The sequence below is a fragment of the Talpa europaea genome (genome assembly GCF_964194135.1).
Source record: "Talpa europaea genome assembly, chromosome: 3".
In the NCBI taxonomy this organism is placed as follows: domain Eukaryota; kingdom Metazoa; phylum Chordata; class Mammalia; order Eulipotyphla; family Talpidae; genus Talpa; species Talpa europaea.
In genome coordinates, this window is record NC_140069.1 from 142349664 (window position 1) to 142363912 (window position 14249).

Genomic DNA, 14249 nt, shown 5'->3' on the forward strand with positions numbered 1-14249 from the left:
CCAGAAAAATTATATCATAGGGCAGCCCCCAGACTAAGCAGTAAAAAGCCATCACCAGCATAATTTAAAACAAGGTGAAGAATTCAATAGACCCCAAAGACAAATGTAGAACTATGACAAGCAATCACTATATGCTTTTCTTAGTTAAAAACACAACTGAATGCCTCTAAAATACTAAGTTATTAATTCTGAAACATTGCAGAATATGACGTAGGTTTCAAATGGAAGAACTCTTATAACTGTAGGCAGAGAACAGTTCATATTATAAACTAGTATCTTCCATCACCCAACAGTGACTTTTCTGGTAAATAAGCACCTGAATATATTTACTTTTCCTCATATGTATGTTGATCACGGCTAGTCCTTTCGCAATACTGTAAGCAAGAAATGACTGACTTTTCTGTGCAACCTAGGATATCGCCTTCATTTCCTATGATGAAATTTAATTCTGGATGAAACATGTTTTCTTTACCTGCTACTCCTCATGAACCTCACCACCAAATAATTCAAGTACTGTAGGGAGTTAAACCATTCTGGGGTAAATGACACTTTTGACAATATTAAGAAAATTATGGACCTTCTTCCTTGTTAGTAACATAAGAAATTCAAAAATCAAAATTTTAGAGTTCTAGAAATCCCATGAACTGAATGAATCTACCTAATCTTTTTTTTATTTTTTTTAAAGTGATTCTGATTCTTTTTTTTTTTTTTTAAGATTTATTTATTTATTTATACAAGCACTGGGTACAGTCAGAAGCACAGGAGGGTGAGAGAATTCACCAGAGCCAGAGGGGAGAGCAGAGCAGGCAGAAGGACCGAAGCACACTGCTGAGGGGAGCAGCGGGCGGCAGGAGAGGTCTGCGCGCCATGTGGGACCCTCCTCCAGTGGCCGGGGAGCAGCCGGGGATTGAACCGGCACTGCAGAGGCTGCGGGCAGCTTCGCAACCCAGCGCTCAACCGCTGCGCCACCGGGGAGGCCCAAATCTACCTAATCTTAAGACTTAACTATGGCTCCAGTAATCAAGACAATGTCGTATGGGCTCAAGAAGAGACATAGAGATCAACGCAAGAGTACAAAGCTCACATACACCATTCATTTCAATAGATGCCACAGTAATTCAACATAAAAAGGTTTCTTCAACAAAAGTGAAACAGGTGGACATCCATATGAAAAAGAAAGAACCTTAACCACTACCTTACATTATGTACAAAATATTAACATCAAATGGATCATAGACCTAAACATAAACACTGAAACTATAAAACCTCCAGAAGAAAAAAACTGGAGAAAATTTTATGACCTTAAGTACAGATTTACTGGATAGGACACAAAAAGCAAAAAACATACAGAAGAAATTAATAAATTGGAATTTATCAAAAATAAAGCTTCTCTTTAAAAGACACTTTGGAAAATGAACAGACAAGACGTGGGAGGCATGTGCAAAACACATTAGCTGATATAAAGGAACGTGTGTACAGAATACATAGGAAGCACTCTTCCAAAGCCATAATAAGGTAAAACTGAATAAATAGACAGAAATGGATACTTCGCCAAAGAAAACAAACAAGCACATAAACAGATGTCTAAAATCATTTAGTTATTAGGAAAATGCAAAACAAAGCCACAATGAACTATTACATAGCTATTATGGCTAACCCTAAGAATACAGACAACACCAACTGCAAACAAGTTAACACAATTGGATCTCATTCATTGCAGGTGGCAATGCAAAGTGATATGGCCACGTTAGAAAGGTTTATAAAGTAAATATATACCCACCCTACAACCCATCAATTCCACTTCTAGGTCCTTACTCAAGAGAAATAAAAACCACTGTCCACACAAAAACCTGAACCCAAATACTAATAGAAGCTAAATCTGCAATTACTGGAAACCAGAAACAATCCTATCATTCAGCAACTAGTGGTACATCCATATAATAGACTACTACTAAGCACGAAATAGAAACTAATTAGATACACACAACAGCATAGGTGAATCTCAAAAATATCATATTACATGAAAGTAGCCAAATACATAATACTACTGTATGATTTCATCTAGATGACTTTCTGAAAAATGCAAAGCTAGAGATCAGATCAATGTTAGCCAGGGACTGAAACTGAGGGGAAGTGACTGATAGCAAAAAGGAATTAGGGAAATAATGTAAATGTTCTATATTTTACTTTGGTGGTAGTTATAGGACTACGTATATAAATATGCCCAAACTCATCAAAACATATTAAAAATGGTACATTAGTATAAATTATATCCCAATAAACCTGACTTTTAAAAAATTATGGATTTTCTATAGACCTTTAAACCACACCTTAATTTCAGAAATTGATATCTGACATATTAGCAGTTTATCTCCCTTAGACCAGGAAACAAAAAACTTCTGCCCATGAACTAAATCTGGCCTACCATTTGTTTTGTACAGCCCATGAACTAAGGGTGGTTTATACATTTTTAAATGGCTTGGGGGGAGGGGGCGCCAAAGAATATTTCATGATACATGAAAATTATATGCAATTCAAATTTCAGTGTCCATAAATAAGCTTTAGTGGAACACAGTGACATTCATTTACATATTGTCAATTAGCTGCTTTGATGCTACATCATTTTTGAGTTGCTGTGAAAGTGTAGTGAGGGGCCTCCCTGGTGGCGCGGCAGTTGAGTGCTGGGTTGGAAACTGCCCGCAGCCTCCGCAGCGAGGGTTCATTCCCCGCCACCGGGTGAGGGTCCCACATGGCGCGCAGACCTCTCCTGCGGCCGCTGCTCCCCTCAGCAGTGTGCTTCGTCAAGGCTGCCTGTTCTGCTCTCCGCTCTGGCTCTGGTGAATTCTCTCACCCTCCCCGCTTCTGACTGCACCCAGTGCTTGTATAAATTAATTAATTAATTAACTTTCCTTATTAAAAAAAAGTGTAGTGAGGCCCACAATGCCTAATATATTTATTAATCAATATTTTACAGAAAAAAATTTGCTGATTCCTGCCCTTAGACGCAAGTTTTTGATTTTTTTAAAAAGACTTATTTATTTATGCATACAAGAGCTGGGGCACAGGCCAGAGATGGGGGTGGGTGGGTGAGAGGATCCACCAGAGACAGAGTGGGGAACAGAACAGGCAGATGGACTGAAATCCACTGCTGAGGGGAGCAGCAGGCGTGCCAGGAGAGGTCTGCTGCACCATGTGGGTAACTCCCTGGCTGGGGATCTAGCTTGTGCTGTAGTGGTTGCAGATAGCTTCAGAGGTTGCGTTTTAACCCATTGCACCACCAGGGAGGCCCATTTTTGCATTTTTTACAGAGAAGTATCTCTTCCATACACAGGCATCAAAATTTTTACAACCATAAAGTCCTTTTCTCAAAGAAACCAACAAGCACACAAACAAAGAACTTCAATAGATAAGGTATATAAGGGGACTAAACACACCATTAAGGTAACTTTTGAAGAATATCCCTGAAACACCCAAAATGGGGTTTTTCAAACTGCCTGTTGCAAGCAACTGAAGTGTCAATCTAGTAAAATGAATTTATGACTAGCATAAAAATAGAGAACAGTACAGAGTACATCGTTTGGGTTCCATTCACTGATTCTTTCACTAAATATGTAGGTAACTATGTGCCAGGTACTGTTACAGACAGCAAAGATAGAAAAGTGTGCGAATCTGGTCAAAACTACTACAGCTGTGTATATTGGGAGCAACATAATATTTTTATTTCTTAGTGGTAAAATGTTTTTTAAAATTGTCTTAGAGCTCTAGCATAATTTGAAAACACCATCCTATGGTACATTTGTCCCAAAACTGCTCCCAATAACTGCAGCAACCTTACAAGAATGAAAATGATGTTTCGTTTGCTCTTATAGAGCTTCCAGAAGATATAATGTTAATTGAATTCAGAGTAATTTTTATATTTTGTATTGAGCATATTCCCAGGGCCCAGAAAGGAATGTCATGTCACTGGGCATCAACTTCCCTTGATATACATGCTCTTGACATGGGGAGGAGTAAGAATAGTTTTTCAAGCCCAAGAGAAAACATGGAAACCAAAACAATCTCAGAGGGTAGAGGGGAGAAAAAAATAATTGCTTAATGTTAGGGTGGAGACTTTAAGAGTTTCTTCTGACTACCATGCTTAATTATGTATGATAGTAAATTAGGTAGTTAGCTAAAAGAAACTGAAAAATAAAAACTACCTCCCAAACAAATCGGTGTCTCCAAACTTTAAGGAAAGAACACATGAGACTCTCTGTTTGGCTCCTATATTAAATTGCTATGGCCAATGAATTATGGCCATGAAAGCATATTTAATCTTAACAAACAAACAAAAAAACCAGAAACACTTCTAAATAGGCTCACCTATTTTGAATTCAGGAGTTCTATAATTATTGTTGATCCTAACTTTACAAAATAGTTGATGTAGGTGAAATAGACAAAGACAGTGAACAAAGGATGAGTAAAGAACTTAAAACAATTCAATTTCTGAAGAGGACAAAATCCAGTAAGAGCTACTGACAACAAACACTTTGTTTTCTTTTTATGACAATATGAGGGAGAAATATAGGAAGCACAGAAACATACTAGATTTGATGAAACAAGAGAATTATGACATAAACTGTTGAGAAAGTACTCCGTTAAAGTAATGTCAGGTGTCAAAAGAAAATAAAATGTATTTTTGCAATTTAAAGGAGAAAACAACTGTATTGTTGAAGGGAATAGGAGAACATTGAGAAGTTGCCTCATACTTCAACAAGGTAAGCATCAGGTCTTGGAAAACTTTAGTAAACTATGTAGCCTGCCCCCACCTTCCCTTTCTTTCCTATCACTCACAGAACACAGATTTTCCGTTGTTATGACTATATTAGCCTCCTATTCATCCTAATCAGAAAGCAAGAGACAAAAGATTGAGAAAAGTCAGACCTCTCTATCCTGCTGTCCCAATATAACATTTCTGGCTTATTATCCAAATACAATCAAATCAACTTTGCCCTCAGGTTTACTGCAATCAAGGTATTCAAGCATCCATTCCCGAATATGCCTTTCTTATTATTTGTTTACTAACAACTCATTCCTTTAATAGCCAGCACATACATGGACTGATAACAGATTTTGTTTTTAAATAAGAAATGAATGGATGATAAGGAGTTCATTAGCTCAATTACAGAAGAAAGCATAGAAAAAGAGAACACTAGAAACTGAAGACAGTTATTTTACAGTTTTATCTAAAAGGTATGTTTTGTCCAACTTCAAATATCTCTCGAAGCATTAGCAGCAATAGCCAGCAGTGCACAAGAACACCCCTCAGTGAGACTACCACTTTTCAAGAGTAAGGTAACCTGACTGGAATGATTCATAATGATGTTTTAAAACAGTGGATCTCATATTAAAGGAGATTGCTCCTAGAACATTGCCTAAAAATCAATGCATTACTATAATTATCCAGTTTAACTAAGAGTGACAATAAAAGACCTAGAAAACAGAAAATAAACAATTTTAATTGTAATGTTAAGTATAACAATTTTATTTATTTTTTTAAAAGATTTATTTTTATTTATTTATACAAGCACTGGGTACAGACAGAAGCATGGGAGGGTGAGAGAATTCACCAGAGCCAGAGCGGGGAGCAGAGCAGGCAGAAGGACCGAAGTACACTGCTGAGGGGAGCAGTGGGCAGCAGGAGAGGTCTGCGCGCCATGTGGGACCCTCCTCCGGTGGCCGGGGAGCAGCCGGGGATCGAACCGGCGCTGCAGAGGCCGCGGGCAGCTTCACAACCCAGCGCTCAACCGCTGCGCCACCGGGGAGGCCCAAGTATAACAATTTTAATTGTAATGTTAGTTTCCTTCTACAGAATACAGCACAAGAAAAATTGTTCACAAATACCACAGCCTGGTAAAACACGTAATTTTTAGAACGAAATGTATTAATTATACCATATGGTCATAGAAAGAAACATTAGGGAAATGTAAATGAGATGGGGTAAATGTTTAATGCCAAAAGTATAAGCACATTTGATAAATATTTAATAGCTCCTGTCATTTACCAGAATATTCTATTTTGAGCACCCACAAAGGAATACTTACAAATACAGAACATGAAAATTGTTCACTTCCCAACATAATTTTTAAAATTAAAATCTACAGTCTATGTTCAACATGTTTGATAACAAGTAGTAAAAAAATTACGAATACCCTCATATTCAAAAAAAATTACCTAAAAGAGAAATCACAGTATAACTAATGATATGGAAAACGTTTTTCTATATTAAGTTTAAAAGCATTACAAAACCTTACACTCTGAGTTATACAGGCACTTAAAAAAAGAGTAAATGTACACACCAAAATGTTTATAGGAATTTTATCTTAATGGCAAGATTACAATGATTATTGTTCAATAATAAATGGATTTCCCTCTGTAGGTACAAATTATCTAGCACAGCTGAAATTTCCCTCTCAGAAACTTTATTTTAAAACAAATCTACAGGGGCCTCCCCGGTGGCGCAGCGGTTGAGCGCTGGGTTGCGAAGCTGTGCGCAGCCTCTGCAGCGCCGGTTCGATTCCCGGCTGCTCCCCGGCCGCCAGAGGTGGGTCCCACATGGCGCGCAGACCTCTCCTGACCTCTCCTGCCGCCCGCTGCTCCCCTCAGCAGTGTACTTCGGTCCTTCTGCCTGCTCTGCTCCCCGCTCTGGCTCTGGTGAATTCTCTCACCCTCCCGCGCTTCTGACTGTACCCAGTGCATGTATAAACAAAACAAACAAACAAATAAATAAATAAAATAAAACATGCCTCTAAAAATAAATAAATAAATAAATAAAAATAAAAAAAATAAAACAAATCTACATTTTACTGTCAGATAAGGTAATTCTACTTTAGAGTAAAATGTGTCATTATACATAAGTACAATTCTTCGTTTCTTTCCATGTGCTTGGCGATTATAAGCACATAGAGGGAAGACAGTCCAATTAAAAGACCATAGCACATTTTGGTTTCCACTGAATTAACAATACCAACTTCAAATTTAAAATTATTTCTTGGAGGAATTTATCCTTTCATCTTAACACTTTTATTTATGTCCAGAAGGGATCAATTTTATTCATTTATTCCCCCTTTACCAAGCCAAATACATTTATTATCAGCTGCTACAAGAAAATATAGAGGAAAAGCTACTATCCATCACTAAACATTAAAACCTAGGTGGAGGAGACAGTGGGAAACACTTCTATTTCTTATTGGTTAAGAGTATCCTTAGAGTTTCAAGAGATTAAAATATGCTTTCTAATTATTGGCAATTTAAACTTAAACTCATCTAGCCCAGAGGTTCTCAAGCTTTGACACATGAGAACTTCCCAGGAAGTGTGCCAAATATAGAAACTCATGGCTCTAGTTCTCACCTACATCAGAATCTTCAGGGGATACTGTATTTAATAAAAGTCATCTCTATACCATTTCAAACTGTTCTAATAACTCTAAGACAAGTTCTCAATGTAAACAATGTTATAATCAGAAAGAATTACAATTTCATAATCCATACCCATTAATTTAGCCATTCTTATACTCTGTAAGAGTCTTCAAACTACTGTACAATTCAACAAAACCACACATGCACTACAGAGTAAAGCGAGCCCAGAGGCACCTGTGCCTGCAAAGACAAAGGCATATCCGATTCATGGAAAAAATAGACAGCAGATGTGACCCCTAGTATTTATCCATTAAAAACAATGTATCCTAAAAATAAATTTCCATGTCAACGGAACAAAGCTGTTTATAAATAAGAAGGAATGTGGAGGTGTGGGGAAGACAAGAGGAAGCTTCAGCAAGTTAAGTACCAAAAGCCAGAAAACAAGGCTGAATGAATGGTAACCGGCCACAAGGAAAAAGAGAATACACTAAGAAATGGAAGCAAAGAGCTCTAGCCTTAGAATCCCAAGAAGTTGGGGGAAATGAGCAGATGTTGGAGGATAATGATCTGACCAGAAATGCAAAATGTAAAGTAAGTGGAAAGTGGTGTGATTTTGGACCCCCCACCTCCAAAAAAAAAAGAGGGAATTGAGATTAAATCAATTGTTGGCATAGAACACATCATGGGCATAGATGGTAAAAAAAAACCTGATACTGGTGAGCATAGCAAATAAATTTTCAAAGTAATGATGAAGCAGGAAAAAACAGAATTGCATAGAAAGAAGAAAGAGATGTCATAAGAATTAGAAAACAAAACATTAGTAGGAAGGAAAGAGAACTTTGAGCAACGTCAACAGAACAAGTCACATTACCTTATCAATCATTTAAAGCAGTTATTATCCCTTATATTATCTCATCTGTAGAGTACAGAAAAGTATTTTATGTAAATGTAATACTTTTTATATAAGAAGAAATGTAAATAATTTGACAAGAGGCTGAAAAGGGCGAAAACAGGCAGAGAGAAGCATGGGTAAGAGGGAAAAGTGAAAGAAAAAACTGGGACAAAAAGGAGGGCAACAGAAATAAATCAATCAAACCTGTGTTTTAAAAGGCGGTAGGAACAAAGTGAGAGGTGCAAATGCACAATGGAAGACTACCCCAAAACTGCCAGAAGGGCAAGTGAAACCTGATGGAATCCTGACAGTTTGAGGATTCAGAGAGTGAGTAGCTCCAAAGCGTTCAGGATTCGTGGAGATAATAGATGCCAGGGTTCGGGCGCCGGGGAATGATGTAGAGGGCCTCAAGAGGGCTAGGTGAGAGAAGTGCAAAGACGGGCGTAAAGCAGCAGCTGAGGCTGGAAGGCAGGCAGGTCAGACATCTGGTCAAAGGGCGAGGCGGCAGACGGGAATGGGATGCGGGATTACCAGTAAGTTACAGGGCACTGACCAGCAGTAGGAACGGGCGGGCCTGAGACCAGAACCGAAACAGTAGGATCCAGGGTTGAAAAAGTAACAATTAAATCAAAACCCCGTCCGTTGGGTTAAACAGGTGAAAAGAAGCCCCCCCCCCCTCCAAAGTATGAAAGTGTAAGGGAAGGCAGTGGTCTGAAAAGGGGGACAGTCAGGGGCAGCAGAGAGGCAACGACGCGCCCCATCATCCCCATGACCATGTAATAATGACACACGGTAGGACCCGGCCCGGCCACCGACCTACATCTCCCACCTGGCTGACGCCGCCCCCCACCACAAATAATAAAAGCATCCCAGAGATGCCGAGCTGGGATGCCTCCGCCGGCGGTGACCTTCTCGGACCAACCCCAAGTCTCGCCCCTTCAGGATCGCCTCCCGCTCACCCATCGCTGCCCGACTGCCCCCATCCGGGGTGCCGGCCAGGGAACCCCCCGGGCCGTGGTGTGTGCCTGCGTAGCGAGGAGCAGCGCGACGGAGAGGGACACCAGGGGATGCCCATCTCCCACCCCACGCAGCCCAGAGAGGGAGGCTGAGGGCACCGAGCCCCCACCGCCACCGCTTCCCCCCAATAAACATCAGCCCCGAGCCTGGACACAGAGGGGGAGCGGGGGGTGCCGGCACTCACCTCCTCGGGAATGGCAGGGTCCGCAGTCGAGGAGGCCGCGGCGCCGGCGCCGGCCTCGGGCTCCATGTCCCCGTTGAACAGAGCCTGGCCCTGCTCCGCACCGCCGCCGCCGCTCAGCGCCGCCATCTTATAACCGAGCGCCGGGGCCCGACGACCGCTGCTGGGCGGGGAGGGGGAAGGGAGGCGGAGGGCGGGGGGAGGCGGAGGCGGAGGGCGGGGGGCGGCGGGGAGGGCGGCCCGGGCGGCGCCGGCGGCGGGAGGGCGCCTGGGCCACCTCAGGAACCGGCCCGCGGCCCCGGCGCAGCCGAGCCTGAGGGGACGGGGGGGAGGGAGGATGCGAGGCGGGGGGCGGGGGCAGGGGGTGGAGACGACGAGAAGTCGCCGCGGCAACGGCGTCACCCGCGTGTCACGGTCGTGACGTCACCCGGGCCCGTGACGTCATCCTAGGCGCGCCCTCGCGCCGTCGGCTGGGGAGGCCCGCGGCCGCTCCTGCCCATCTCAGAGCGCGCCGCTTCCGCCGCGCGGCGGTTTCCATGGCTGCGGGTCCAGACTTTCTCCGCGTCTCGGTCCGAAGCCGCTTCTGCGATGTGGGGTTCGCGGGAAGCGCCGGGTGGCGGCGGAGAAGGAGTGGGAATCCTAGAGGGAGCAAGACCGGGGAAGCCCCAGCCGCTTACGTTATTTCATGACCGCGAACGTCCCTGTCATGAAAATAAGGCGTGAAACCCCCAAGCAGAATTTGATAAAAATGGCTTTTAGGAACAGCTAAACTTCCAGAAGGATGCTTCTATCCTTTTCATCAAAGTGTTTGGCCTGTCTCGTGGGTCTAAATGCAAGTCGAAAAGCTGCCTTTTCCCCGCCTCGTGGACGACTGATAGGTTTTCTTTTACTGTATTTCTCGTTTTCCAGAGTCAGTTCCCAAATGTCAGCGAAGCCCTCACCATGCGCAAGAGTCTGCAAAAAGGCACACGTCATTCTAGACCTCTGAAGCATCCAAACTTGAATCTTGTATATTCAGGAAAATCGTTCAGGATAGTTTAAATACATTTGTGCCTTTTATAAGCACAGTAGTCCAAGGCATTCTCTGTAGCACATAAGTATGAAAACAAGAGAGAAAACGTAAATTCCTTTTGAGAAGCTCAATGACAGAAATGAATTAGCTAAAGAAACCCACTTCAACATATTTACAGGAAAGGGAACTACACTTGAAGGGAGGACTAAGTGAGAAACACAGTGCAAGTTGCCCTAATGGTGTGCATTTAATCACCAAAGTCACTTAAACATCAAGTCGTGAAAAGCTTTGAGTAGACTCTGCATTTTTGGACTTCCCTTGGAGAGGGAAGTCCCCGTGACCTCCCTATTGTGTTTGCGATGATTCAAGAGATAGAAAGCCGTCCTATTGACATCTGAAGCAGGATATCTGCAGATTGATAGGGTCACCATGAGTCCAGAAGCTGATCCTTACTCCCAAGGTAAGGAGTTAAATGTAAAGCTGCTTGATTAATCAGAATGGTAGTATTCCTCTATATTGAAAACCAAAATACAGCCTGAGTGAGCTTTGTTAGCTTCATTGTACTTTCTCTTCCAAGAAAAATCTCTTTGAGGAACTAAATTTAAATCAAAAGCAGGGTAAATGCAGGTGACTTTAACAGATAATGTGGTTAAGCACCCCTTTTTACTCTAAAGACAGAAGTCTAAGCAAACTAAATTAGTACCATCAACCAGTCAATAGCATCTTTCCCCTTGATTTCATCAGAAACACAACTGACAGGGTTTTTAATTCTCTAACTGTCCTATTTCATTTTTCAAATCAGTCTCTAAAAATACTACATTATTTTATAGTACTTTCTCCTAACATGAAAAGCCCTAAGATTTGTCTTCACTGGTTCCATTTTAAATTATAGCTTCCTTTATCGGCAACAATGTTGATCATATCTTACAGGTTATTTATCCATAGGGTGATTGATCTCACGATTTAATATTGATTCTTGTTAGTTTCCATTCATTTAACATTTTCTGACCTTCAAATTCTAGATATATCTTATTTGATTTTCCTAGGTCATTCTAAATTCCCACACTATTCACACGGGAAAATAAAGAGAAAGCACAAACTTTGGAATCTAAAGATCACAATTTCAGGGTCAGCATGCCCCAGCTTGGCTATAAAATCTCAAAGGAGGTAAGTTCATATCCCTGTTTGTTATTGTAGTTTTAATGTATAAATTGAGGTGGTAATAATGCCACCCAAACTACATATCACTGTGAAGATTAAACAGTATAGTTTTCCCCTCTACAAAATATGAAGTTACCTTCTCAGTCAGAATTCGCACAGGACATAGTAGAAAGGTTTTGTCTCTGGTCCATGATGTCTCAGACCTTAGCTGGGAAGACTCAATGACTGCGGGTGTCTCAATGGGTGGCAACTGCAATAACCTGGAAGCAAATATCTTCACATGTCTGGTGGTGGAAGTTTGGACCTCAACGGGAAGTCAGCCACAACAGCTAATCATACTCTTCTCCTGTGCCCAAACCTCCTCATAACATGCCTGCTTCAGGGTAGTCAAACTTCTTACAAGGTGACTAAGGGCTCTTGCTAGTCTTGCTATAAACAAAGTGAAAACTATGTGCATTTTATATCCTAGCCTCCAAAGATACACAGCATCACTTCTGTGCTACAGTAAGTCACTAAGCCAGCCCAAATTCAAGAAGGGGGAATATAGATAGATCCCACCTCTCAGTGAAAGAAATGTCAAAGAATTTACAGACTTCGTTAATTTATAGACAGGTCTTGTTTAGAATAATAAACTGCCTTACTCTATAAGAAGTGGCTGCTGACTCTTATCTTCTTCTAAGAGGCTTCTTCACTCAAATTTGCCCCCTTTTATTACTGGGGAGCACCAAAACATATCCCCATATGCTAATGAAGAGGCCCTGATCTTCTTGCTTTAGTTTCTGAGGCCCTTACTTTAGTTTCCTTGGCCATTGGACACACCCTTAATTATCTCCTCCTGGGCACACCCCTACCCCCCAAATTACAGTGCTGCCCAAATTGATATGCTGAAACTTCTACACAAAGCAGTTGTACAGTGTTCTCAGAGCCTGTAATGAGCCAAGCGAGTTTGTGTTCTGAGCAGAAACAGAAAGAATACCTTCCTTTTGTGTTGTGTGTCATATGGGCACCAAAGCAGGATTATCTTGTGTCCCCCAAGTTTTATAGACATTTTAGTCAACACAATTCTTTTAGGTTCTGCTGACAATCTCCTTTCCCGCTAAGGAATTTGTGTATTCACAAAAAACTGGAAAACAAATTTACGTGAGAAGCACGATTCAAAACATTGTTTCAGTTGATGACTGGGAGGCTATAAAGAAGCCTTGCTGATATATTGGACTCTCTCTTCCCTGGAGATGAGTTTATTGCCACTTGGTGTGTCTATCTTGAGTTCTATATTCTGATAAACACTGGGTAGTCCATCTGTCAGCCAGACTTGCCCTTCCAGGTGTGATCCCACATTAGTATTGTCAACTGCTAGAAATCAAGCAGCCTTTAAGAAATTTCTACAGCTTCAGTCACATTCAGTGACATATGACTGATCACAGCTTAATGTTTTCTGTGTAAAACCAGGTCATTATTGTGAATAACACAACCTATATAGTTTATTTTTTAAAAGATTTATATATTTATTTATGCATGCAAGAACCGGGGTACAGGCCAGAGGTGTAGGAGGTGAGAGGAGTCACCAGAGACAGAGTTGGGCACAGAACAGGAGGATCTACTGCAATACACTGCTGAGGGGAGCAGCGGGAGAGACAGGAGAGGTCTGCTGTGCCCTATGGGTCACCTCCCTGGCTGAGGATCGAACTCGAGCTGCAGTGGCTGTGGATACCTTCATAGTGCTGTGTCTTAACCCCTTGTGCCACCAGGGAGGCTCCACAACCTATATAGTTTAATAGAAGGCTAGTCTCAGAAACCTATTAATAGAAGGCTAATCTCAGAAAGTAATTAAGTATGAATAGAAAATAAAATCATAGATTTGATCCAACATAGTCTTCCCACTAGCCAGCACTTGGAATTTTCTTTGTGGAATTCTAGACTCTTCAATTACTTTAGGGATGGGACTTCACTAATACAGTAACATTCTACTGTATTTTATATTTCCAAAAGTGAATTGATAGCCTCCTCTTTGTGACATCTATATTCTGGTTTTGGGTTTTGCCTTCCAAAGGCACACAAGACAAGTCTATTTCTTTCTGTGTTACTGCTTTCAAATACCTGAAGAGAGCTCTGTTTCCTTTAGTTCTTTCCTTCAAACATTTTCTGTTTTCCCCACGTACTCTTTTCAGTGTTCCTATTAAAACATGAATTGTTCCAGGTTTGGTTCAGTCGACAAAGAATACAATCTCTGATTGCAATTACCTAGGAACCAGATTTTATTAATTAAATGAGAACTCATATAGCAATTCCACCCCATTATTGGTACGTATGAAGTTTGTAGTCTACAAACTTTTTTTTCTATAAAAAACTTTTTTTTTCTATAAAATGCCATTATTACCAAATCTAGATTTTCAGTGTTACCATCATCATCTCTTCTGCTGAACTTATTCTTCCCAAGTATTTTAATTCTGGAAGATTTTACTTCTAAATTAATGAAATATATTAGATATTGTATGTCTAACATTTGCCAAAAGATATTTACATCATATGTTATTTTCATCTTATAACATCTTAATTATACTACCCTTGGGTGTGTTAATAAAAATCAT

The 14249-nt window shown here is 41.1% G+C and overlaps 1 protein-coding gene across 3 annotated transcripts in view; it reads right to left on the reverse strand.

Annotated features, from left to right (window-relative positions):
- Positions 1–9617, reverse strand: part of BRAF (B-Raf proto-oncogene, serine/threonine kinase) — a gene marked incomplete at both ends in the record, with an annotated part of 139544 nt that extends 129927 nt beyond the window's left edge. For all 3 annotated transcript variants that reach the window (XM_084229991.1, XM_084229992.1, XM_084229990.1), the window contains one exon: positions 9492–9617. In XM_084229991.1, the coding sequence (XP_084086117.1) occupies positions 9492–9617 (126 nt within the window). The remainder of the gene's footprint in view (positions 1–9491) is intronic.
- Positions 9618–14249: the final 4632 nt, after the last annotated feature.